The sequence below is a fragment of the Ambystoma mexicanum genome, chromosome 6p (genome assembly GCF_040938575.1).
Source record: "Ambystoma mexicanum isolate Mex_15411 chromosome 6p, UKY_AmexF1_1, whole genome shotgun sequence".
Lineage (NCBI taxonomy): Eukaryota > Metazoa > Chordata > Amphibia > Caudata > Ambystomatidae > Ambystoma > Ambystoma mexicanum.
The window spans coordinates 657,768,728-657,795,141 of record NC_090935.1 but is presented as its reverse complement, the minus strand read 5'-3'; the positions used below and the strand labels follow the sequence as shown (position 1 = coordinate 657,795,141).

Genomic DNA, 26,414 nt, shown 5'->3' with positions numbered 1-26,414 from the left:
CTCACAGCCTCTGACGTTAGCGCCTCTCCCAACATTTGAAGTGTTAGTCCCCTTTCCCCGCTGACATTTTAGCCTAGGTGCACCTCTGATGCCATGAACCCACCCCTTAATGAAGGGGCCCCCAGGGTGGCTACATTTAGGCGTGGTGCTGAACACACACTTACAAAAAACACTTTCACCCATGCATTCATTCACCAGTTACACAACTCCATACATGCATGTATGCATAAAACCAAACACAGCATTGACACAAACACCAACATGCACGCATGCATTCATACATACACATATACATACTAATTTAATTTAAATACACATATACACGTTTAATTTAAAATAAAAACACTTACCTTACCTCCATGCACCCTTAAAAAGCATCCACGCAGCCGACATGTAGACATGCTGCCTGACAAGAGAGAACTCATCTCCCATCAGTCAGCGTGATCACGCTGACAACATGAACACACTGACTGACAAGAGAGAACTCCTCTCCCATCAGTCAGCGTGGTCACGCTGAGCAACGTGAACACACTGACTGACAAGAGAGAACTCCTCTCCCATCATTCAGCGTGTTCATGCTGCCAACATGAACACACTGACTGACAGGGGAGGAACCCTCTCCTGTCAGTCAGCGTGGTCATGCTGAGCAACGTGAACACACTGACTGACAAGAGAGAACTCCTCTCCCATCAGTCAGGGTGGTCACTCTGAGCAACGTGAACACACTGACTGACAAGAGAGAACTCCTCTCCCATCAGTCAGCGTGATCACGCTGACAACATGAACACACTGACTGACAAGAGAGAACTCCTCTCCCGTCAGTCAGCGTGGTCACGCTGAGCAACGTGAACACACTGACTGACAGGAGAGAACTCCTCTCCCATCAGTCAGCGTGGTCACGCTGAGCAACGTGAACACACTGACTGACAGGAGAGAACTCCTCTCCCATCAGTCAGCGTGATCACGCTGACAACATGATCACACTGACTGATGGGAGAGGAGTCATCTCCCATCAGTCAGCGTGGTCATGCTGAGCAACGTGAACACACTGACTAACAAGAGAGAACTCCTCTCCCATCAGTCAGCGTGGTCACGCTGACAACATGAACACACTGACTGACAAGAGAGAACTCCTCTCCCATCAGTCAGCGTGGTCACGCTGAGCAACGTGAACACACTGACTGACAAGAGAGAACTCCTCTCCCATCATTCAGCGTGTTCATGCTGCCAACATGAACACACTGACTGACAGGGGAGGAACCCTCTCCTGTCAGTCAGCGTGGTCATGCTGAGCAACGTGAACACACTGACTGACAAGAGAGAACTCCTCTCCCATCAGTCAGGGTGGTCACGCTGAGCAACGTGAACACACTGACTGACAAGAGAGAACTCCTCTCCCATCAGTCAGCGTGATCACGCTGACAACATGAACACACTGACTGACAAGAGAGAACTCCTCTCCCGTCAGTCAGCGTGGTCACGCTGAGCAACGTGAACACACTGACTGACAGGAGAGAACTCCTCTCCCATCAGTCAGCGTGGTCACGCTGAGCAACGTGAACACACTGACTGACAGGAGAGAACTCCTCTCCCATCAGTCAGCGTGATCGCGCTGACAACATGATCACACTGACTGATGGGAGAGGAGTCATCTCCCATCAGTCAGCGTGGTCATGCTGAGCAACGTGAACACACTGACTAACAAGAGAGAACTCCTCTCCCATCAGTCAGCGTGGTCACGCTGACAACATGAACACACTGACAGCAGAGGAGCCCTCTCTTGTCATTCAGCACGTCCACGTTGTCAGCTGAATAACGGGAGTCAGCAGAGCTCACTTCTGAGCCCTGCTGTCTCCCATTATTTTGCTGTTTGTTGCGTAGCCAAGCGGCTTCGCAACAAAAAGCAAAATCATTGCACGGGCAGCACAGTCCCCTGTGTGAATAAAGGACACGGGAGACTGTGCTGCCTTCCACTTAGGAGAGGGGACCGCGAGGCCCCCTGCAAGTGCGAGGCCTGGGGCAGTTTGCCCCCCCTGCACCCTCCTCATGACGGCCCTGAGGCCAGGCCCCACAGCTCAAAGACCGAGGGCCACTCATGGGTCTTATATAAGAGCTGCACAGCTCTCAGAAAAATACAGACTGTTTGTTGACCCTGAACGGGGACCCAAACAGTCAGGAGGTTCGCTGTTCAATCAGCGTCCTCCACTCCCTTTCTTCTTTAAAGTGCTGTTTGCTCGGCATCTTTATCTTTCTATAAATTTCAAAGTTCACTGCATCCGCAGCGTCTTTTTCCCCAGAACATTGCACTGTTCTAACAAAGCTTTTTTGCAAACGAGCTGTGAAATTGAAGGCGAAAGAGGCTCCAGAGACGCTCGCTTCCCAGCAACAGGACGTCAGGTGCGCCCCGATCAAGCAGAGAAAAACAAAACAAGGGAGCCCGGGCAGGCGGCGTGTCAATTACACATTCATAAGGTGAGCCCCCGCGCCGGGTCTTGGGAGGCAAACTAAAGTTCTCTCCTTGACGTAGACGGTCATACAAACATCCCACTGACAGCCGGCCAAAGGCAGAACTCTCTGCAGCCACCGAGCGCGCTCCTCCTAGTGCTACAAGGAAAAGAAAGTAGCATAGTTTATTTTTACGCCACGTAGAACAAAAGTAATATTGTTGCAAGCCACCCAGCGGACGTTGTTGATTTAAATTGGACATTTTATAAACAGCAAATAATAGCAAGTAACATGTCAGTCTATGTGGCACAACCAGTAAAGGCAGTAATTTATAACTGAGAGGTCGGGGGTTTGTGCCAAAGCTCTGACGTCAAAATTCTACTAAGCGCGGTGAAACTTTTAAATTTTATTCACACTACGTAGACTACCACCGAGGTTGGGCACAGTCATTTCAGCCTCCCAAAATCAAGATAGGACATCCAGCTTCGGGGATAGCTCAGTGGCAACGTGGAGGTCCGGGAAGAAGGCCGCACTGGAGCAACAGAGGTTCAAATCCCGCACCCGCCACACAGTGCAAATACAAAAATGCACGCTGAACAAAGTTTTTCCATAGAGCAAAGTTGCACAGGCACATCATTAGCCAGTTACCCACCTGTTTATAGTACAATTTAAAGGGACAACAAGCAAAACCTGCATGGATGTTTAATTCTATGGCAAGACAGGAGGCTCCTATTATGCATTAGCTTTCTTTACTGAGACACACAGCAGCAAAGAAAATAACATTTTATAAAAGTTTTTTGAAAATAACATGTTACAAAACTTTTTGAAAATGAATAACACAATGTCAACAAAACACATTTATAAAAGTCCCATTCCAAAATGGCGGACAGGTCATGCCCCCCTGGGAGCCAATGGGCATACAGCCAAGTCCATAAATGTCCCTTTCTCCAATAGCAAACCCTCTTTCTTTGCTGCTGATTGACACAGCTAAGTTACTCTCTCTAGCTCGTGCCTTATTGTGCTTCATATAGAGTTTAGAGTGTTGATTGTGATACTTCATTTCGTTTTTCGGTGATTGTATCTTTGAATTGAAATGGTCATTTCATTTTTTGTTCTGTGAAAGGTGCGTTCGTTCGAACGTTTTCCTCCAGTCAGGAGTGTTACATTGTGACGCCGCTCCGTGTGGAGCGGGTGCCTGCTCATTAATCCTTGTCATTCCATTCCTTTTGCAGAGGCGTTCGCGCGCCTTTTATACTTTGTTGCAATATTGTTCGTGTGCCTTCAGCTATCCTCTGTGCATTTCTCCCTCAGGGGAGTGTGTTTCTGTAAATAGCCGGGCCTTTCGGAGCGTTCGCGCTCTTTCAGGCAGCCGGGCCCTGAGCTCGTTTGTCCGTGTTAATTGAGCTTGGTTTTCTCTGACAGGGTCACGGCCTCTCGGATTTCTGGGGGGGTTTTGTTTACAAGTGGCACATGTGTGTTTATACGCTGCTTGCGTATCTTGTGAGCCTCTCAGGCTAGGCCTGCCTGTTTGTGCTTGGTTAAAGTGAAGGTGCAGGAGCATTTTCCCACATTTATTGCACCTCATAGGAGTGATTTAATTTAATTTGCATTTATTTTATTTCCCTGTGTTTCCTTGTGTGCTCCTTTTATGCTCAGCCGGCTCGGCTCCCCCCACTCCTTTCACCCTGCTCGGGTGTATATTTGGCCTGCTCGGCTGTCACCTGTTTTTTCTCACCAGTTGGTGTGTTTCCTTTGTTAAAGCCTGCTTGGCTATTTGTGTGCTTTTAGCACAGCCTGCTCGGCTGCATTGATTAGAAGTTACACTTCTGTGGTGACCAATGATGGAGAGGCCTGCCATGGGTAATACTAATAATAATTCTGTTGCCCCTGTTTTAGCGGATGCCTGTACTCAGGTGCGCACTTCCAAGAAAACGGATAATGGGGGGGGGCAGGCGAATGGACAGCCTACAGTGGAACAGGCTATCCAGGCTTCCATTGATTCAGCCTTGTCTGACCTTAATAATACTTTGGCTTCTGCTTTTGACAGGCTAATAAACCGCATAGCGGATTTTCACCCCCCCCAGGCGGCGGGCCCCTCTGTGCAACTCCAACCCCCAAAAAAGTGTACAGGAAAAACAAAGCATATTTCGGGACAACTCAGTCCTCGCCCAGTTTCTTCCCCCGACTCATCCCCTGGTAGAGCCCAAAAGCGCAAAAGGGATGAATCCCACCCACTTTCCTCAACCCCTTGGTCTTCTTCTGCCCAGCTCCCTGCACAGCTATCCCCTATACCTGTTTCTTCCTCTGACTCTTCGGAGGACTCTGATTCGCCCCCTAAGAGGCGCAAGAGGAGAGTGGCTCCTGTTCCAGCCCAGGAAGGTCCTGTATTGGACATTAATGGGGTCCCCTTTTTTGACCCGGCCCTCATCTTGCATCCCAGGTCTGCTGAGTGGCAACCCTCTCAAGAGATTGCCTCGTTTCTAGAGTATTGGGTTAGGCGCCCACTACCTAAAGGGGACAGGAGCAAGTTACGATCAGAATGCCCTAGGCCAGTCCTGCAGGACAAGGTGGCGTGTACACCGGATATTGATCAACCCATGACGGTGTTTTTGTCTCAGAAGGGCAAGGACCCCAGGAAAGGGGTGGATAAGGCCTGGCGCAGCTGTCAAGACAAGCTCTTAGATGTTCTGGGTCCGGTCACTCAGATTTTTGAGATGGCTGAGGAGGCGGCGGCCTCCAACTCCCCGGTTGATGTAGTCATGTTAAGGGGTTGGATTCAAAGGACTGTTTGCCTGCTCGGCAACGCCAATGCGGCTATATCAAAAGAAAGGCGCAAGTCTCTTCTAATGAGACTGGACTCAAAGCTGGCGGATATGTCAGAAAGGGAAGCGGGCCCTTCCGCTCAAGGGAATTTGTTTGGGGAGAGTTTCCTTAAGGATCTGTCTGCGTATGTCCATACATTCACGGCCTTGGATAAGGCCCAGACTAATATAAAGAAGGTCTTCACTCAGAAGGTTTTTCCCAGGGCCGGACGAGGCAGAGCCCGCTCTTCCGGCCGCTTTTCCCAGGGCCATTCCCGCCCCCGTCAATTTGCCTCACGAGGCGCCCATAATCCATCCTCTGCTCGAGGTGCATACTCCCAATTCTTCCCGCAACAGTATTCGGGTTGGAGAGGACGTGGTGGCAGAGGTTCCAGGAGGTCCAGAGGAGCATCAGGTATTTTCCCGAGTGTTAAATGTTTTTTCCCTCCAAAGTATAGGAGGCAGGTTGGTCAGGTTTCTCCCACAGTGGGAATCCCTCACATCGGACCCCTGGGTGTTGCAGACAGTGCAGGGTTATCACATAGAGTTTTACTCCCCTCCTTGCCAGTTGTCAGTTCCCTATCCTTTGGTTCTGGACAGAGTAAAGCAGTCGCTGATAGATGTGGAGGTCAAGGACCTCATCTCCAAGGGAGCGGTGGTACCTGCCTCTTACAGGGCATCCCAGTTTCTGAGTACCATATTCCTAGTCCCAAAACCGGATCAGGGGTTCCGCCCAGTGATAAATTTAAAAGCTCTCAACTCCTTTGTGGTTTACCACCACTTCAAGATGGAGGGGATCCACCTCCTCAGGGACACCCTCCTTCCGGCAGATTGGATGGCCAAGTTGGACCTCAAAGATGCTTACTTAGTGGTTCCCGTGTTCCCTCCACACCAAGAGTTTCTCCAGTTTCAGTGGGGGGGTCGGGTTTGGCAATTTGCATCCCTCCCTTTCGGTCTGTCCTCGGCCCCGTAGTGCTTCACCAAGTTGATGAGGCCTGTGATGGCTCGCCTCAGGTCCAAGGGGATAAGGATAATTATTTATCTAGACGACATGCTCCTGTTAGCCCAGGATGCTCAGGTTTTGCTCTCTCATCTGCAGTTCACGATAACTCTTCTTCAGAGCCTGGGGTTTGTAATAAATGCCAAAAAATCCATATTGCAGCCTACGCAATGTATCCAGTTTCTGGGCTTCGATATAGATTCAAAAGATTGCATCCTTCTCCTCCCAGACAGCAGATTGTCCAAGATAAAGAAGGAGATCCGGGGTATTCTCAAAAGGGAAAGAATCTCCCTCAGGTTATTAGCCAGGATAGTGGGGATGTTGTCTGCATCTATTCAAGCAATTTTCCCGGCCCCACTACATTACAGAGCACTACAGCGTCTGAAGGCCCGACATCTTCGCAGATGTCTCTCTTACTCTCAGATGGTGGAACTGTCCCCGGAGGCCAGATTGGAACTCCTTTGGTGGCTCAAACACATGGAAGCATGGAATGGGAAAGCAATTTTTGGTCCCTCCCCGGATGTAGTTCTGGAATCAGATGCCAGCAGAGCAGGTTGGGGAGCCCGGTTAGGCCAGGTCTCCACGGGGGGGAAATGGTCAGAGGAAGAGAGGGATCTCCATATCAATTGTCTGGAACTGTTAGCGGGATCCTTTGCAGTCCGCAGTTTCCTCAAAGATCAGGGGAATTGTTGTGTGCTCCTACGCATGGACAATGTCTCAGCAGTGAGATATGTCAATCGTCTGGGGGGAACCAGGTCCAAGGTCCTAGCGGATCTGGCGAGGCAGTTTTGGCATTTCTGTCTGGACCGCAATATTGTTTTAAAGGCAGAGTACCTGCCGGGAGTCAGCAACGAAGTAGCAGATTGGAACTCCAGACACCTCCAAGACAGGAGCGATTGGATGTTACACAGGGACCTCTTTGCCAAGATAGACTGCCTTTGGGGTCCGTTTACAGTAGATCTGTTTGCCTCGAGGCTAAACTGTCAGGTGCTCAGGTTCTTCAGTTGGAGACCAGATCCTGGCGCTCTAGCTACCGATGCCTTTCTTCAGGATTGGTCAGGTCAGAGGCTGTACGCCTTCCCTCCCTTTGCGATGATAGCCAGAGTATTGGTTCATGTACGCAGGCAAGAGGTCACATTAGTGCTTCTAACCCCCTTTTGGCCTTCCCAGATATGGTTTCCGGCTCTCCTAGAGCTATCAGTAGACGTTCCTCGTCTTCTTCCCTTTCATCCTCAGTTACTAACGAACCCGGGGGGGTTTCCTCACGAGTTGGTCCTTCAGGGGCACCTCTCCCTTATGGCGTGGAAGATTTCAGCGCTTCCTGGTGCTTCCGAGGCCTTTCGCAGGACTCTATGTCGGTCATCAGGGACTCTTGGGCCCCCTCTACCAAAGTGGGATACTCCTCAGCGTGGAACCGTTGGTCTAGCTGGTGTGTGGTTAGGCACCTCAATCCCATTTCTGCCCCTCCTGTAGAGGTGGTTAATTTCCTAGTGGGTCTATTTAAAGAAGGAAAAGCTTATAGAACCATTAATGGTTTCAGGTCGGCTATCTCAGCAGGTCACCTATTGGTAAAAGGGGAACCAGTGGGTAGACACTTCCTGGTGCGTAGAGCTCTCAAGTCTATTCGCATTAAAGTACCTCCAAAGCCTAAGTATTCAGTTCTTTGGGATGTTAACTTAGTATTGGATCTCTTTGGATCCTGGGCCCCTAATGAAGATCTGTCTTTACAGCAACTTTTTTCCAAACTAGCAATGTTGTTGTGTCTAGTGTCTATTAAAAGAGTATCCGATATCAGGGCTTTAGATGTCGATAATAAAATGTTTACCCCTCAGGGAGTTACCTTTTTTGTTTCACGACGAACAAAGTGCATGACTTCCTCCATATCTTATCCAGCCTTCCCTGAAAACAATAAATTGTGTGTTGTAGCATGTTTAAAGTGTTTTGAGTTAAGAACTGAAAGTCTGCGTCCTCCTAATACCTCTCAGCTGTTAATTTCCTATAGGAAGCCCCATAAACCGGTATCCCCTTCCACTTTGGCCAGATGGGTTAAATGGATTATGCGGGAGGCGGAAGTGGATACTTCCGCATTTGGTCCCCATTCTGTTAGGGGTGCTATGGCCTCTAAAGCCGCCTTTTTGGGGGGCAGCCTAGATCAGATCCTTAAAGCAGCTGATTGGTCGAGGGAGTCAACTTTCAAAACGTTTTATCATAAGCGAATTGCTCATGTAGCGGTTAATGTTCTGCAAGGGCTTTGAACTTGCATAATAGGAGCCTCCTGTCTTGCCATAGAATACCTAATCCCCCACACTAGCGTGAGATGGGGGTTTAGATTCTATTAAAGACACGGAGGCGAATATTATCCCACCCACCCACCCTAATTGTGTTCTGTGTGTTTCAGATTTCGGGTGAGAGGTCCTGCTTTAAGGAGATCGGTTCAGGTTCTGTTGAGGAGTTTCAAGTTCTGTTACGTGGATTCATCGTTCATGGAATTGTGTGAAGGATGGCTACAATAACTTATCTTAAAGGACAGCTTCAGAAAGAGGGTTTGCTATTGGAGAAAGGGACATTTATGGACTTGGCTGTATGCCCATTGGCTCCCAGGGGGGCATGACCTGTCCGCCATTTTGGAATGGGACTTTTATAAATGTGTTTTGTTGACATTGTGTTATTCATTTTCAAAAAGTTTTGTAACATGTTATTTTCAAAAAACTTTTATAAAATGTTATTTTCTTTGCTGCTGTGTGTCTCAGTAAAGAAAGCTAATGCATAATATTCGCCTCCGTGTCTTTAATAGAATCTAAACCCCCATCTCACGCTAGTGTGGGGGATTAGGTATTGTAACAGCTGTTTAGCTCCATTGCACATATGCATGCTCTTCCTCGTCACAGTACTTAGTATTTAAAGCTCTTGCCTGATCAAGGCACTTTTAAAAAAATCCCGAGGTTGATAAATGAATACCACGCACTATGGGCAATAATAAGTAGCGCTCAGATATTTCGGTAATGCTACATAAATGCTAAATTGTACAAAACCTATGATACAACGTTACAGGGAATCGAATTTTACTAGACAGTCAACAAAGAACATAGAATTGGAGGTATACAGGCACAACAACAGCCAGTTACCCAAAGCAAGCAGCAGCATAAACAAATATTTGCATATATAATTCTAATGGCACGGGCAATTGTAAAATATAAACAGCCGGTCCAGTAGCACAGTGAGTAGAGCGCCAGATGCGCAGAGCCTGCTGATGCAGGTTCAAATCCCAGGCTAAATGCTAAATTAAGATGATATGACACAAAAGCAAGGGGCCGACATCCGAAGATAAATGAATAACGAATGGTAGTTACACCATAAATATGCTTTTGTGTAAACACCAAAACGCGATGCGATCTCGCAATAGCAGAGCACGTTCTATTTTACAAAATTACTGCAGCATCCACCAGTACCCTGATACAGGGCACAGCAGATAATTTAGCCTGACACTGTCGAAAAAGACCGTTTTTCAAACTGCTGGTCGGAGAGCACAGCGTTTAGAACGCTTGTCTGTGGCATCCACACAGAGCCTGCCAACGCAGCCTCGAATCCCGCCAGGCGCCAAACGCAGCCTTTCATCAGGGCCAAACTCAGCCTTGCATCAGGGCCAAACTCAGCCTTTCATCCTTCCGAGGTCGATAAATAAACATCACACACCCGTGGTCATAAAAAGGTGCGCAGGGGCCCATATAGATGCCAAAAAAACCAAATAAAACAATTGGTTATCATGCCCATGAGACAAGGGTTTATCTGCTACCAGTACCCTGTTAAAGGTCACAGCAAGACATAGAACATGCCACCCAACAAAGAGGGTGGACCCGGGACAGCACACAACAAGCCAAATTAACACAAAAACTTGCACAAGCACTACAAATCAATGTAACCAGCCATGAGACAAGTTTATATCTACAGCACAGTACCCTGATACGGTGCACAGCAAGGCGTGGAACATGCCACCTAACAACAGGGGTAGGCCATGGACAGCACACAACAAGCCAAATTACCAACAAACAAGGCAATTTCTCGAATTACCAAAGTGTTGCAGCACAGGCAGCGCCAAGACACGAGCCTCCCGCATAACACAGGAAGTTTGAGGGTGGAGCAAGGGACAAGCCGATACCTTGGACCTCAGGAACGAATTGTGAAACCACTCATACAAATGCCAGCATAAGCACTAAAAAATTGGTACACCCGGACAGAGCATACTGGTGCAGTTTTGAAGCCTGGCAGAGACAACACACAAGCCAATGTGTAGCAGCATCAGCCTGAAACAAAGGCCACAAAAAAGAGAACCCGTTGAAAGGGATCTCCAACTAAATACAGCTATCCAAAACGGAGCTGGCCAAGTATTTCTGTATACGCAGAATAAACACAGAACCCTGAAATGGGGTCCAAAACAACACACAACTAAGGAAAACCTGTACTCAGGGGACCCAGTTGCAACAACACTACTGAAGTAGTGCAACAGATCCAGACCACAGGCACGGAAAGGGGCAATGACAATACGACAAAAGAGCACAGAAGCACCCAGGACATCGGGGGCTAGCAGTAAGGTGCCAGGTGAAGAAGGGGCAATGATACCAAAGCCACCACGGCAAGGTAAGTAAGATAGCACCCACACAGGGCACCAGAAGACACAGATTCCACACACTCACCAATGGTCACAACCAGCCAGGGTCCCCAAAGACACACACGCAGGCAGACGAATGGCGAGCCAGCCCCATGAACAGTTCAAAGAGCTGAAACAAACAGCTAGGACAGGACAGACAACCTAACAGTCAGGTAACACAGCAAGCAGAGCGTTTTGCAGCCACAACTCGCACAAAGGGTGGTTCCAGAGCCCAGTCCAGCCCATACCAAACACAGCTCCACCTCAGGGGCAATAATAAATACGCAGAACCAAAGTGAGAGCCGAACGATTACAACAAAACCCAGAAACTAAGGTGTTCCAGACCATCAGGATCCCCTGCAACATGCAGGTAGTACTCAAGCGGATGACCAGTTTCCCCAGCGGTTTGAGGTGGGCTAGATTGGACAGAACAGCATCAACACAGGTAACAGGACAAACAAGCACAAACCTAGGGTCAGAATAACAACCCAGGTTTGCCGCTAAGGGCAGCCAGGTAACAGAGGATATATTTCCAAAATATAGTCACACCCTACAAAACGGTACAGCAAGTCAGATAGCACAGCAAGTAGAGCGTGCACCTTGACATCAGGGCAGAGCCTGCTGACGCAGGGTCGAACTCCAGCAGGGCCGAACTCAGCCTTTGATTAGCTCCAAGATCGATAAATGAGCACCACACCGTGGGAAATTAGCAGTGCTCAGATGCCTGAAGGTCCGTAGCGCCATATAAGTAACAAAAACAAAACATGTGATGCATTTGTGTGCAGAACAGAATAGAGAAGGAAATTAAAAGAGGTAGCGGAACATACAAGAGAATAAGGTGTATTTTGTAAAGGAAAGACCATTAACACATGGGTACCATCACAAGTCAGGCTGACAGTACACCAAGATGCCAGAGAATAAGGTAACGCAGCCTACCAGGCAGCATAAATATGCAGAAGAAAATACAAGCGAGAAACAGAAGAAGGCAAAAATCCAAACAACCGAAGGCTGGGGCCCGAAAACTGCAAGTAGCACTGAACCCAAAAACGGGTTCTACAAAAGTAATAAGCAGTGAGGAATAAACACCACACAACACAACAGGCCGACGCCCGAGGGCCGAGGCCAGAGTGCTGCAAGTAGCACGGAACCTGAAAACACATTCAACAAAATTAGGATGCATTGGGGAACAAACACCACATAGCACAACAGGCCAATGCCAGAAGGCCAGGACCAGGTTCCACAAATAGCACCAAACCTGAAAACAAGTTCAAACATAATTAATAAGCAGTGCAGAATAAACACTGCGCAGAAAAACAGGCCAACGCCCGAGGGCGGGGGCCAGAGTGCTACAAGTAGCACGGAACCGGAAAACAGGTTCAACAAAATGAATAAGCAGTGGGGGAAAAGCACCACACAGCACAATACAACAGGCCAACAAAAGCCCAAGGGCGAGGGCCAGGGAGCTACATCGTAGCTCAGAACCAAAAGGCAGGTACAAAACTACCTCTTGTTACCAAACATGAGTAAAACAGGGGTGGACCGTCCCTTGGAAAACCTGTGAAATTCCACAATGGTTACCGAACCTCAGGGGAAAGGGGGGAGCTACCCCACCAAGTTAAAATACAGTTACCTTGGTCATTGGAAACATGTTCCAGGGTCCAATATGAACAAATACTCCCAGGGCTCCACCCCCTGTCCACAAATCCACCTCAATAATGTTTCTAATATAAATAATCTGGCCAACGCCACAAAGGGCTGGGGCCACGCTTCTAGAAGCCTCAAACCATAACGTTTTTAAAAAAATAGATAAACAGGCCAACCCCACAAAGGCCGGGGCCAGAAGGCAGCTAAACTACAGATTAATGTAAACTGTTTTGTTTTATGAGCAAACACTGGAAAACAGGGGAACCAAACAGGTCTCCCCGGGAACATGCGCAAACACGAGCATAAGGTGGGAATCGAAGTATAAAACGGAGACAGCGTATGGGCCATAAGGCTCCCCCAAACTGGGCCATATTAATCACGGCACCATGCACGATCAAAGGAATAGCCAAACTAAGGGGAACAGACAAGGCAGCTAGGACAAAGCAAGCAACAACTTTTAGGGGAAACCTGGACAGCCGGTAACCCATCCAGGTTGTGGCGGCACGGGTCAGAGGGGGTAACCTCAGGACCCGGTGCCCAAAAGTATGATATTATTAGGATATGCGATTATTGTTATTGTTTCCAAAACCATATCTGTAACAATAAAATCCTACGTCCTTTTATTGCCAACACTTGACAAATGTGTGGTCGAACCTTTCTCTGGGGAGGGAAAGGGTCCCGGCAGCCAACAACCACTGTTACGAAAAGCACTAAGGTAAGTTGCGTGCATATGGGTCCAGCAGTTATGGGCAATGCTGTAGGGCTGCCCAAAGCGAGGCAGGGTAACTGCTGGTACCATCCGGCAAGCAAGGGAGAGGGGCAGCTGCCTTCCCCCCAAGCCTGCTCCCCTCTTCCCCACAACACAGAGACACACAGTCTCTCCTCACTACAAAGCACATGGAGGGTGATGTGTGAATAACACCTCACCCTTCCACAAAGCAATAGGGTGCTAATCACCCAGAGGAAACCAACAGCAGGCAGGAAGGAGTACAAAGACCTGCTTCCCTCTCCCCTCGGGGGGCCAGACAGTCGGCTACAGCCGGCCTGGGGGCTGGGCCAGCCCCCACAGCTACACATCAAAGACCCAGGGCCACCCCTGGTTCTTATATAAGAACTGCACAGCTCTCAGAAAAATACAAACTGTTTGTGGACCCAGAACGGGGACCCAAACAGTCAGGAGGTTTGCTGTTCACTCAGCGTCCTCCACTCTCTTTCTTCTTTTCCCTAAAGCCCTCCCACCCTAAAAAAGAAAGGAGAAGAACAAGGAAGAGAAATACAGGACACTGGACGGTGACCACAACAAGTCGTGGGACAAGAAGGCGGCACGGGCCAGAGGGGGTAACCTCAGGACCCGGTGCCCAAAAGTATATTATTAGGATATGCGATTATTGTTTTTGTTTCCATAACCATATCTGTAACAATAAAATCCTATGGCCTTTTATTGCCAACACTTGACAAATGTGTGGTCTAATCTTTCTTTGGGGAGGGAAAGGGTCCCGGAAGGCCACAACCACTGTTACAAAAAGCACTAAGGTAAGTTGCGTGCATATGGGTCCAGCAGTTATGGTATGCCTCGAAGTAAGGCAATGCCAATCTTCCTCTACTTAGCAGAGCAATCAGCCTCCCCTACTGCATGCAAGGTTGTTTACCTGCTTATATAAAGTGAGACACAACCGCTTGCACGTCTCTGAAGAAAGACCTAGGCAGTATCAGTGGTACATTCAAAAAAACATATAAAAACCGAGGCAGCAGGACTTTTAACCATGTAAATCCTTCCATACAGGGTAAGGAGCAGTCCCACCCACCTCCTAACCACCACCTTAGCTTGCTCCAATGCCTTCCATTAGTTATGTTAATACAAAAATCTCTGTTTAGCGAGCTATATCTATAGCCAGATAGCGGGTACAATCCACGTGCCACTAAGGTCATCAAGCGGAAAAAGATCTGACTTCGAAGTATTTATTTACAATCCCGAGAATTCCCCATATTCGAAGACATCAGTCATCATCGACAACAGAATTAACCTTGGGTCCTTGATAGTACCATGTCATCTGCATATAAAGACACCACCAACTTATGACTGTACATCTGTATCCCCCTATGCAGATGTTTATCTTTTTTAAAAACTTTCTTTATTGTATTTTCCAAAACATACAACGAAGAACTCAGAACACAACATCCCCGCCCAAAAAAAAAGAAACCAAGAAGAGCACATTACGTCCAGAAAAGGGCACAAGCACTATAACTGTAATATTCCACATATGATGACATAATTCCCCCACAGCACCAGTAGTCCACAATTAAACACAGGTCGCCCGAAGACAAAAAAGAGAAGCACTAACCCCAGCCCCACCCGCTCCTCCCCAGTCCAGGGCCCGCACGCCAATCGCAAACATTGATAGACCACCAATACCCCCAGCGATTGAACGCCAAAGCATCTGGAGTCAAGCTACTTCCACTCAGCATCGGATTCAACCAAGTCTTTACACACATAGGACCGTAACAGAGCCCAATAGCCCATGGGTCTGCTTGGACTGGGTAATGTGGAAGCATAATATATTTCTCGCCGCTCACAGGAGTTCAAGCAATTCAGCCACTCTTGAACACTAGGCACTCTTGGTTTCTCCCATGCTTTAGCTATCGGCTTTCGTGCCACCATAGAAGGCCATGCCCAGCCATTTTCTGTCAGCCCTGGAGCGGGTGTCAAACTACAACAGCCATGCCTCAGGGGAGTCTGGAGGGTGTTCGCAGACCACCATACCCATAGTCCTACTGACCTGCTCCCAAAATGGGCATATATGCATGCAATCCCACACCATGTGCATGTAGTCTGCGGGGTCCATGGAGCATCTAGTACATTTCTCTGATCTATCTGGGTAATACCTCTGCAACTCTTTGGTTAATACCTCTGCAACTCTAAACTCTTTCATCTGCTTCTCACTGGGAGTGAGGTCCCGTTTCGACCCTCCTGGCCATCTGTTGTTCTCCTGCACATGTGGAGTTTGTGCCTGGCTGCTGACCATTCCATTAGGTAGGTGCACTACATTACTGCACCTCCTGGGGAATTATTGAACCTGAAAAATCGAAATTTGAAAAAAAAGAAGAAGAAAAAGAAAAATAGAGGAAATGTGCATAATATTGTTGGAAATGACTGTTTTATTTGGCATTTTCATCGTGCAGCTATTTTTTTAGCTTTTTAATGCCTGGAGCTGCGTTGCTATTTTGAAAGCACTAGTTTTTTCCTCCTACTGCTGCTTATTTCACTGTTTTTGGCCCTTCCAAGATGGCCGCCGTGGTTTTCTTTGTTGTGTAGACAGGCTGTGCTGAATCACCTCTCCCTGTGCTGCACTCCCATTGGTTGTTGAGTGTTTTCTTCCATCCAATCAGAGACCGGCAGGCTTCAGCCGGCCCTCTCAGCAAGGCCCACTGGCTGGAACTGGTTTCTTTCATCTGCTTCTCACTGGGAGTGAGGTCCTGTTTCCACCCTCCTGGCCATCTGTTGTTCTCCTGCACATGTGGAGTTTGTGCCTGGCTGCTGACCATTCCTTTAGGTAGGTGCACTTTCTGTGCATTACTGCACCTCCTGGGGAATTATTGAACCTGAAAAATCGAAATTTGAAAATAAAGAAGAAAAAGAAAAATAGAGGAAATTTGCATAATATTGTTGGAAAGGACTGTTTTATTTTGCATTTTCATCGTGCAGCCATTTTTTGAGCTTTTTAATACCTGGAGCTGCATTGCTATTTTGAAAGCACTCGTTTTTTCCTCCTATTGCTGCTTATTTGACCGTTTTTGGCCCTTCCAAGATTGCCACCGTGGTTTTCTTTGTTGTGTAGACAGGCTGCGCTGAATCACCTCTCCCTGTACTGCACTCCCATTGGTTGCTGAGTATTTTCTTCCATCCAATCAGGGACCGGCAGGCTTCAGCCAGCCCTCTCAGCAAAGGCCCACTTCCAAGGCCCACTTCCAAGGCCCCTGTCTGCTCCCTATCCGCTTCCAGGACGCTGATTGGGGTCCTCCCTGCACCTTAACCACAATGATGCGGCCACCTCTCTCCTCTAAGAAATCCGGACTGCCTTGACTTTGCCACCTCCAGAACTATGGGTTAGTTCCCTCCTTATGGACTCACTTCTACTGCCTTTGACTATTACTGTTCTTTCTGCTTGTTGCTCCCATGTTGTCATCTTGCTGCGCAGTGCTTCCTAAACCCTTTGCCAACATCTGATTCCAAAATTGAAAAAGTCAAATCTTGCTGTTTTTGCTTTGTGCTAAAAAGTCAAATCTTGCTGTTTTTGCTTTGTTCTAAAAAGTCAAATCTTGCTGTTTTTGCTTTGTGCTAAAAAGTCATATCTTGCTGCCCAGTGCGAAATTCTCTGTATTTTGCTTGTATAATGTTTCTTCTCTGTAACGTGCCAGCCCAGTGACCTCACCACTCTTTTGTCTCACACCTACCTGCCTTAGCCCCCCCAGTATCTCCATCCTCTCCTTACTTCCACCCCAATGGCGCTTTCTGTTTCTCCTATCTTCTCCAACTGCTTCTCCATTGACTATCCTTCCCTTCTCACTAAGTCTGGTAGGAAGAAGTTCAAAAAGGATATCTTGGCCTCTAATCCTGGTCTTCCTATCGCCGACACCTACTTCAATGCTTCCGCCAGACAGACCCTTACCGACATCCTCTTTGTCGTTCCTTCGCCAGATCTATGGACTCCTCATATGGTCTCTGTGCTCTGCCCTATCTCCTCCTCTCCCATTAATGGTGGCATTCGCTGGGAAGTTCTCATGGCTTCCTTCGACTCCTCTAAAGTCATCATTAATGTCTACCTAAATGGCACTGTCATGGTCCAATGCCCTCAGGCCGATCTCCTCCTCTTTGATAGGCGCTTCCCTCGCTTCATCAATTTCCTCTCATCTCCTGCTGTCCCCTCCTCTCTAGGGGTGTCACGGTATTAGTTTTACGACGGTACAATAACCTTCTTGCCAAATGACGGTATATCATGGTTATCGCGGTATAGCAGGTGGAGTTAACTAATCTTAACAAATATTTTCTAAAAAGTCATAAATTGTCAGATTTATCATCACAAACAAAACCAGGCATCCAGGGCCAGAATTGGGCTTTTCAACATACTTTCCACTGAAATGCCACCCCTTGCTTCCACCAAACACAAACATGTGTGGAGAAGAGGAGGGGTGTGGTGGGGGGTGCCCTGCTGCGACTGGCAAAGCAAACTGAATAGTTTTTCTTAAGTGGTTATTTAGGCTTTTAGCTCCCCCACTGGCCACTGGTGAAGATGAACATGTTGCCATCTTGATAACCTGCATGCCACAGATCAATGGAGTCTGATGGTAGTATACGCTTGTGCGCATACACACACAGACTCTCTCTTTACGTTACAGCCTTTAGTTTACTTGCGGGCCAAAAGGTGTTCAGTAATCACGGACATGTTACCCTTTGGTATGGCAGCAGGGAATACCCACAGATATGAGTAAATTTTGCAGTGTGACTTATTATATGTAAATTCAATGATAGAACCAGGGAAATCCCCCATTGTCGATGTTTAGAAAACATCCATTATAAATATATAAACCCCAAAGCCGCCAACCCAAAGTAAACCCTTTTCCTTCTTGGCACTGTATTTATTCTTCCTATTGCTAACATAGTGATTTTGTGTCAGGCGCGTGTGGTTTATGGAATGGCATTAAAAACTGCTCCAACTGAAACTACTTGGCAGACGGCACATCCAACAGTGCAAGACCAAGACTGTGCAGCACTTGTTTACTGCAGCCTTTCCAAATCAGATTGAAAAGCACACTTAACGGTATGAACGGTATACCGGTATAAACAATGTGACGGTTATTATTGTTCAATTAAGTGGTTCACGGTATCTTTAACGGTATACCGTAATACCGTTACATCCCTACTCCTCTCCCCCCTTGGCTACCTTGCCCTCTCTCTCCTCCTCCTCCTCTGCCCCTCCTAGGGCTCTTTCTCCTCCGCAGGGCGTACCTCTGATCTGTACCCCTCCCCGGAAGGTCTTTAAGACTGGCAACCTTCTTCATATTGCCACTCTCAACTCTCGCTCTGCCGTCAAACACTCCTCTGACATCTGCCACCTCCTTGAAGAACTAGACCTTGATGTCCTTGGTCTTACTGAGACATGGTTCACGGCCAGCTCTGTTACGAGCTTTGACACTCTCCTCCCTGATGGCTACAAGATCCTCTCAGCACCCAGAACCTCCTGGTCCGGTGAGGGGGTAGCCCTGATCTTTCCAAAGTGGATTCCTGCCTCTATCATTCCCACTCAGACCTACTTCTCTTTTGAATGCCTTGTCTGTAGGCTTTCTCTCTCGCCTACCCATTCTCTTACTGTGGTTACCATCTACTGGCCTCCTGGTCAAATCACCTAATTTCTCTCTGAGTGGGCAGACCTCTCCTCCTCTCTCCTTGCCTCTACCACTCAACTCCTCCTCAGTGACCTAAATATACATTTAGACACTCCTTGCTCCTCCTCTGTAATCTTCCGTGACCTCTGCGACTCCCTCTCCCTGTCCATCCTCCCTTCTGGCCCGACTCACTCTGCAGGGCACACACTCGATGTCTTGATCTCCTCTGACCTCCCCCTCTCCATCCCTCTGACCACTACTCTCTCCTGGAGCGATCACTCCCTCCTCTCATGTCTCCCTCTCTTCCCCCCTAGCCAAGCCTACCCCAACACTGCCACCTACCTTCTCGGACATCCGGCCCATGAAGCGTGTGTCAGTTGAGGCTTTTGCCGCCACTTTCTCTGCCCCCCTCCACCTTTGGCTGTCTCTCATCCTAATACAGCCCTGTCTCTGCTCTACTCTTCAATTTCGGATACGCTTGATGTTCTTGCCCCTGTCATGAGGATCCGTTTGAAGTCCAAAGCCAAGTGCAATTCCTGGTATGACTCTGACCTAGCTACACTTAAACGCAAGTGTAGGGCATCTGAGAGGAAATGGAGGACTTCCTGTTCATCCTCTGACAAACTGGCCTGTCGCCTGCTACAAAGGCAATACCGACTCTCTGTCCTCACCAAGAAGAGAGTCCACATTCAAGCTCGTGTCTCTGCGGTATCTAACAACTCAGCCGAAAACTTTAAAATCTGCAAGGAGCTGGCCACCCCTGCTGCAGTCTCTACCCCTCCTGTTGCCTCCCAGGCTCTTTGCAATGCCCTTGCCTCTCACTTCATTTCAAAAACCCAGGACATCCTGTCCACCCTCTCCACGCACACTCCTCTTCCCTCTCCATCTGTGCTTGCTGACCCTCCTTTAGCCACCCTCCCACCATCCTTCTCGTCCTTTCCTCTTTTCACCCCTGAAGAGGTTGCTAGACAAGTCTGATCTATGAAAGCCTCTTCAAAACAGGTTCATCCCTGTTCTTCTAAAACCATCAAGGACCACATTGACACCCTCGCTCCGGCCCTTGCTGATTTTTACAACCACTCCTTTGCCTCTGGATCCTTCCCCTCCCCTCTGAAGCACTCCTTTGTGCATCCTCTTCTCAAGAAACCCACAGCTGATCCTTCTTGTCCAGCTAACTATCACCCAATTTCCATTACTCCCTTTCTTGGCAAACTCCTGGAAAAGTTGGCCATCTCTCAGCTTAACCTTCATTCCAATTCTGTTGGCTGTCTCCATAACCACCAGTCTGGCTTCAGAGCTGCCTGAAGCATGGAAACTGCTCTCCTAAACATCCGTGAAGATCTGCTCACCAACCTTGACTCTAACATTCCCTCTGTCCTCATCCTCCACGATCTCTCTTCTGCCTTCGACACAATCAACCATACCATCCTGCTCAACCGACTCCATGAAAACCTGGGTATCAATGATCAGACTCTGGCCTGGCTGACCTCTTTCCTCTCAGATTGACCCTCCCAGGTCCAACATGGGTTCTTCCTTTCATCTATCTTCCTCTCTACCTGTGGTGTTCCCCAGGGGTCTAACTTCTCGCCCTGGCTTTTCAACCAATACCTGGCAACTCTCGCCCACTGCATTGCCATTTTCTGCTCAAATTTCCAGTGCTACGCTGACGACACTCAACTCATTTTCAGGCTGCCCTCTGCCACCTCCTCTCCCTCTCTCATCTCTGATTGCCTAACTGCCATTCAAGATTGGTGTGCCGCCAATGATCTTTGTCTGAATACCAGCAAGACGGAGATCCTCCTCATCGGCACACCTTCACCATCCTTTCCCCTTACTCTCTGGCCGGCCTCCCTTGGCCCTCCTCCTACCCCCACCTGCGAGGCTAAGAAACTTGGGGTCATCTTTGACTCCACCCTTTCCTTCTCCGCCCACATCTCTGAGGTCTCTAAAAAGTCAAATTTCCGACTGCACCTCCTGAGAGGTACTCTGCCTTTCCTCTCCTTCCCCCAGAAGCTCATGGTATCTCAAGCTCTGGTTCTCTCTAGCTTGGACTATTGTAACAGACTCTTTCTAAATCTACCTGCCTCTACTCTCCGCCCTCTGCAACTAATCCAGAACAGGACTGCGAGACTTGTCCTTGGCCTCAAGCCCTGGGATCGTATCTCTCCAGCTCTGAAATCTCTTCACTGGCGCCCAGAGGATGCAAGGATTAAATTCAAAACCCTCTGCATTGTCCACAAGGCTTTCTGGGGCCTGGGTCCAAAATACCTTCAACTATCCCTCCGCAAATACCTCTCCTCTCGAGCTCTTCGCTCCTCTACCTCCAACTCACTCAGGGTCAGTCGTTTTTCTAAGAAACGAGCTGGGGGTAGATCTCTGTCTTCGGCTGGGGCCTCCCTCTGGAACAGCCTCCCTGCCACTCTAAAACTTGAGGAGAACCATCTTCGGTTCCGGAAGCACCTCAAGACCTTCCTCTTTCCTTCTGCCTTCGCTCCCCCTCTCCCCTGCTGATCTGTTCTCTCTTGGCACCGTGCACCTGGCCATCCTCTGTCTTTTGGGCCCAGGTACCTGCTCATCCGGTCACCCTCCCGCACTGCCTCCGGGCCACGCCTTGCACTGGGGTCTGTATCTGTACCCATACAGCCCCTCCTTTTTCTTCCTGCACTTATCGGACCTACCCTGTCTGCTGCCTTAAACCTAGCACTTGCAAATTGCTGGCTGCATTGCCACTGTTTGTTGCCTTTATTATTTATTTTTTTGTTATTTATCTGTTTCTCCTCTGCTTTGCAATTTCCACCTCTCCCCTTCCATGCACTTTCCCCTCTCCCATGCACTTGCGCATTCTCAATGTCACTGGGCCTAGTAAGATCGTTTTTTTGTTCTCCCCTTTTCCCCTCCCTTGCCTTGTCGCGTTCTGAAACACTTGTGTACGAGCGCGATAGAAATAAAATATCAATCAAATGGGCCGGGGTGTAGTAAATCTGATGCTGGAACTTATAGTGGATTAAGCGAAACCTATTATTCAGCGACACTCTGCGGGACAGCATTAATATCTGTTTCCACTGCGATTTCAGGAGTTCCCTCCCCAGTAATATCTCCCACTTTTCTCCTAATGTAGTCTTCCTTTCCCCCTTCAGTGACTTAATAAGCTTATACAATGAGGACACTCATTTAGTATATCCAGGGCGTTAATCACAAATTGAACAAGAGGGGAAACTGGAGCGTCCAGAGAGCCTCCCTCAATCTAAAGTACAGCAGCATGGCCACCGCATTCCAGTCGCCCCTTTCTTTGAGTAAATCCCAAGAGAGGAATCTCCCATCCCGCACCAAGTACCTGAGTGTGTGGACCCCCAGCCTTTCAAAGTGGATCCTAAAGGTTTTCTCCCGCGTAACATCTATCCTGTGAACATTGTAAATAGCGAAATCAGGGGTGAACAACTCCTCCTGCCCCCAGCAACATAGCTCGTTCTCAGGCCCTGCATGTGGTATCGACAGGTTGTACCTCCCTTTTACCAGCCACTCTCTTCCTCCGCCGCCACATCCCCCTAACGTTGTCCGGTGGCGTCACCGCCTTTTCCAATCTAGCGTGCGGAAACTTGGGCGAGAGGTGCCACCACCAGACATAGTACTGTGTTTGAGCTGCCACTTAATAAACATACAGGTTGGGGGTACTCGAAGCCCCCATCTCAAATTGAAGGGTCAGAATCCCGTAGGAAACTCTGGCATGCCCGCAGCTCATGCTTGCCTCACCATCATACTCTTTAGCTGACTCCGAAAAATAGAAAGGGGGCTACCGGCACATTGTTAAAAATATAGGGCAGCTTAGGGACCACCAAGAATGGCATCGTGGACACCATTATTCCCAACTAGCGAATGCCTGTGGGCACCACTTGAAGCCTGCCCCAATGTCTTCAGCACACAGCCCAGATGTCAATGGTAGCACCTCTGATTTAGTTCAATGTATCTGTAGTCCAGAGAAGTCGCCAATGCAGGAGCCCTCTTGAACCAGCGGACGCAGGTTGTGTTTGGGATTGTGTTTGGGATTTATGGCATACAAAAGCATATCATCAGCATATAGCGAGATGGTTGAGACATGCAAATATATTTTAACCCCCATAGGGGCATGGTACTCACGTATGTAACAGGCCAATGGCTCGATCACCAAGGCAAACACTATGGGGGACAGGAGGGACCCTGCCTGGTGCCTTTAGCGGGTCTAATGTGGTCAGAAACCACATGATTCTTTAGTACTCCAGGATGTGGCGCAGTATAAAGAAGAGTAACCGATTGAAGATATACCAGGCCCAACCCCGAGAGCCAAAGGACTTCAAACAAAAAGGGCCACTCAACAGAGTCAAAAGCTTTTTTGGTCTAAAATTCTTAGATCTAAATGGTGTTGCTTTAATTTATAATATGTGATGAGCCAAATTAAATGAGTTCTGTTTTCTTGGAAGTCATAATAGCTAAAAACTTGTGTAATTGTTGAAATATTGTGTTTGTCATATGTAAAATTTAAATAAAGTGATTTTAAAAAGTGTTTTCGTCGTCAAGTGCAGCGATTACAGTAGGTACCTCGACATCCACATTATGCATCAAGGTTAATAATCGCACCAGGTTATTTTGGGTGGCCTTGCCCGGGATAAACCGGGATAAACCCCACCTGGCAGGACCAAGGCCGGCATATGTAGCAGGTCTATCAGCAAGCAATTTGGCAATGATTTTATTATTAGTATTTATCAAAGATAAGGGCCTATAAGAGGCACACTGCCGGGGGTCTTTATCAGACTTCAACAGGGGTGTCACAAGGGCAGTCCTGGTAGATTCAGGCAACATCCCGGAGGCAAGTGATGATTCACACATGCTATGGAATTTAGGCACTAGGAGATCTGCATACTCCTTATACATTTATATTGTGATGCCGTCCAGTCTGGGGGCCTTGCCATTCAGAAAGGACATGATTACGCTGAATATTTCCTCCTCCGACAGGGGTTCATTCAGTACTTCCGAGTATACAGGATCAAGCCATCCCAGGGCCACCCGACCGAGGAATTGCCCACTCTCATCATGCAACAAGGTGCCTGAGAGGAGTACAGGCGATCGTAGTAATCGTGGAAAACAGCATTGATCCCCCATGGTCCCTTACCGGCGTTCTGGTGGGGTTCTCGATGTCGAGGATAGATCCCTGATGTCTCTCACCTTACCAACCAAGCCAGGGTACTGCTGGATAGGGCTGGGTCTATCACCCTCACCAATAGCAGTGGCCGCTATCGAGTCCCCCAAAAACCTCTCTTCCATACAGGCCCACAATACATACTCCCCCCCCTTCTCTTCCTGAGAGTTCTCTCAATGTCCAAGTCGTCGCTACTGTTGCTCCAGCTTAATCTCCCCCTCCAGGGCTGGCATAGACCTACAGAGAGATTTCAGCACACCACCTTCCTTTAAAATACAAATGCCTCTGATATAGACTTTGAATGCTTTCCAGGTCACTCTGGGATCGGGAACCAACCCCTCATTGGCCCTAAACACAGTGTCCTCCAAAGTGCGTCCCACCTGAGTGCTCGAAAATATCGGGAACCAACCCCTCATTGGCCCTAAACACAGTGTCCTCCAAAGTGCGTCCCACCTGAGTGCTCGAAAATACCTGAGCTGGCCTAGAAAAAGAGATTAAAGGATAGTTCCGGGACTTTTTTTTTATTGTCCCTACGGGTCGGCCATGTGTTTGTAAGCATAAATCGGTAGATCGTAGGAAACTTTCCTATGGACCTTACCCGACTTTTCGCCCATTATCGCACTCGAAATCAGCCTCCATTTTGTGATAATCCTATCATTCCGCCGCATCGACCTGGCTCACCTGCCTTTGCGGCACTAAATCAAATCCCCCGCCCCTGAGCCTGACATCAGCAGACGCGTACTGCCCATTTCAAGCACGTCTCGTGTCAACAATCGCTGCGCCTCAGCTATTGACGTGTTGCCATGGAAATGGCAGGACGCCTCTTTCCCCAATAAGTATAAACAGACCGTTTCACAACACACAGCAGCAGATTTTCGATTCCATTCCTCTCTCTGTGTTACTTTGAGTATTCTGTGACTCGTTTCAGTGCTCTGGTCAGCTACCTTCGCCGCTTGTAGCCCGTGTGAACACCTGTACCATCTCTGTAAATTATTTGACTATCTTTACCGCACAATGGCCACAATAATGCCGTATATGTACGAGCCCGAGTACACCGAGGAAGAACTACTGGAAAGTCAAGCACGCGAAAACGATGGGGATTCGGACGGCAGTTGGGAGGACCAGTCAACGGATGAAGAGCCTGGACCATGTCGCATGGACGGCGTCTCCACCTGGTGCACGTGCAATCGGTGCGAGCTAATGCCAACTGAGGAGGAGAACTGCTGCTGCCGTGAAAATTCCGGGTGCTTGGCCTACATTTCGGAAAGCGAGCAAAGTCTGCAGGAAGGCGAGCAAAGTCCGCAATGCATCACCGAGCTGCCAGAGTTCAGGGAAGCCTGCCTCTCACGGACCGTGTTGAGGATGATGATGGTGCTTATGCACGAACTTCGCGGCACTGTTCGTCCGCGTAATCCGAGTAACGAGTAAGTATACTCTGTTTGTGATGTCAGTGATGCCACCACTATTTCATGGTCGTCTCCCACATATAAAATTACATTTACATATCATTCGAACGCATGTAAATTTGTTCCATATAGTGCATTTTCTAGATATAATTTTTTTCTAAGAAAAATGACATGTGTTACCTGAATCGACATTGATAAGAAAGTTTGGTCAGTTTAATACAGTTTGCATCTTTTTTTTTCACAGGTGGTACAGGCTGGTGGCCTATCGTTGCTTCACTTGGTGGCTTCACGGGAGGCTCGGACACCGCGTTCGGAGAGTAATACCTGCCTGTGCGGTACTTGCCATTAGACAACATTTCCCCAGTGACAGTGGACAATACCGCGGATTTTCCCTCGATGTGCTGCAACCTCAACTTTACAATGTGTAATGTTTATTATTTATGTTTAATTAAAATCTAAAATAAAGCCCAACATATATTTTAACAATGGTTGTTTTGATTTTTTAAATGAATCTAGTGTATATTCTCCTGGGAGGGTGAGGTATTTATAAACTCACCCCCCTGCATTCCATGTAGTAGATCCTGCAGCCATCCTCTTACATTCAGTTAGATGGCCTCTCCTTGGTGAGGCCCTGCGGCAAACTGGTCTTGTCTGCACGACCACCGCCCCGATCCACCCCCCGCCCTATCAAAGGCAGTTCGCACCGGGGTACTTGTGCTGGCAAGTGGAGCTGTCAGGGAGCGATAAAGGCCAAGAGGTGCCAAAGACCATGTACACTTCAAAGTGGTCTATAGAGCATGGGTTGTTGTTCCCATGTCTACCTACAGACCCCGTGTCTCCTGCCAAGCATCCCCCCTCACGCTGGACGGCCCCCTGCAATCCACATAAGTGTGTCTCCATTCACGAGTCTTCCTGTGTCTTG

At 48.3% G+C, this 26,414-nt stretch overlaps 2 protein-coding genes across 4 annotated transcripts in view; one reads left to right on the top strand and one right to left on the bottom strand.

Moving 5' to 3' along the window:
* The window catches only part of NAIP (NLR family apoptosis inhibitory protein), a 683,156-nt gene that overhangs the window by 7,521 nt on the left and 649,221 nt on the right, over positions 1 to 26,414 (bottom strand). The gene's annotated exons all lie outside the window — the stretch shown is intronic.
* Positions 3,394 to 9,016, top strand: LOC138511695 (uncharacterized). The gene is made up of 2 exons (XM_069627528.1): positions 3,394 to 5,661; positions 8,645 to 9,016. The coding sequence occupies exons 1-2, from the start codon at positions 4,284 to 4,286 to the stop codon at positions 8,653 to 8,655; spliced, it is 1,389 nt and encodes a 462-aa protein (XP_069483629.1). The 5' UTR covers positions 3,394 to 4,283; the 3' UTR covers positions 8,656 to 9,016.

Coding starts and splice junctions, on each gene's coding strand:
- LOC138511695 (XM_069627528.1), top strand. CDS start 4,284: ATGATGGAGAGGCCTGCCATGGGTAATACTAATAATAATTCTGTTGCC.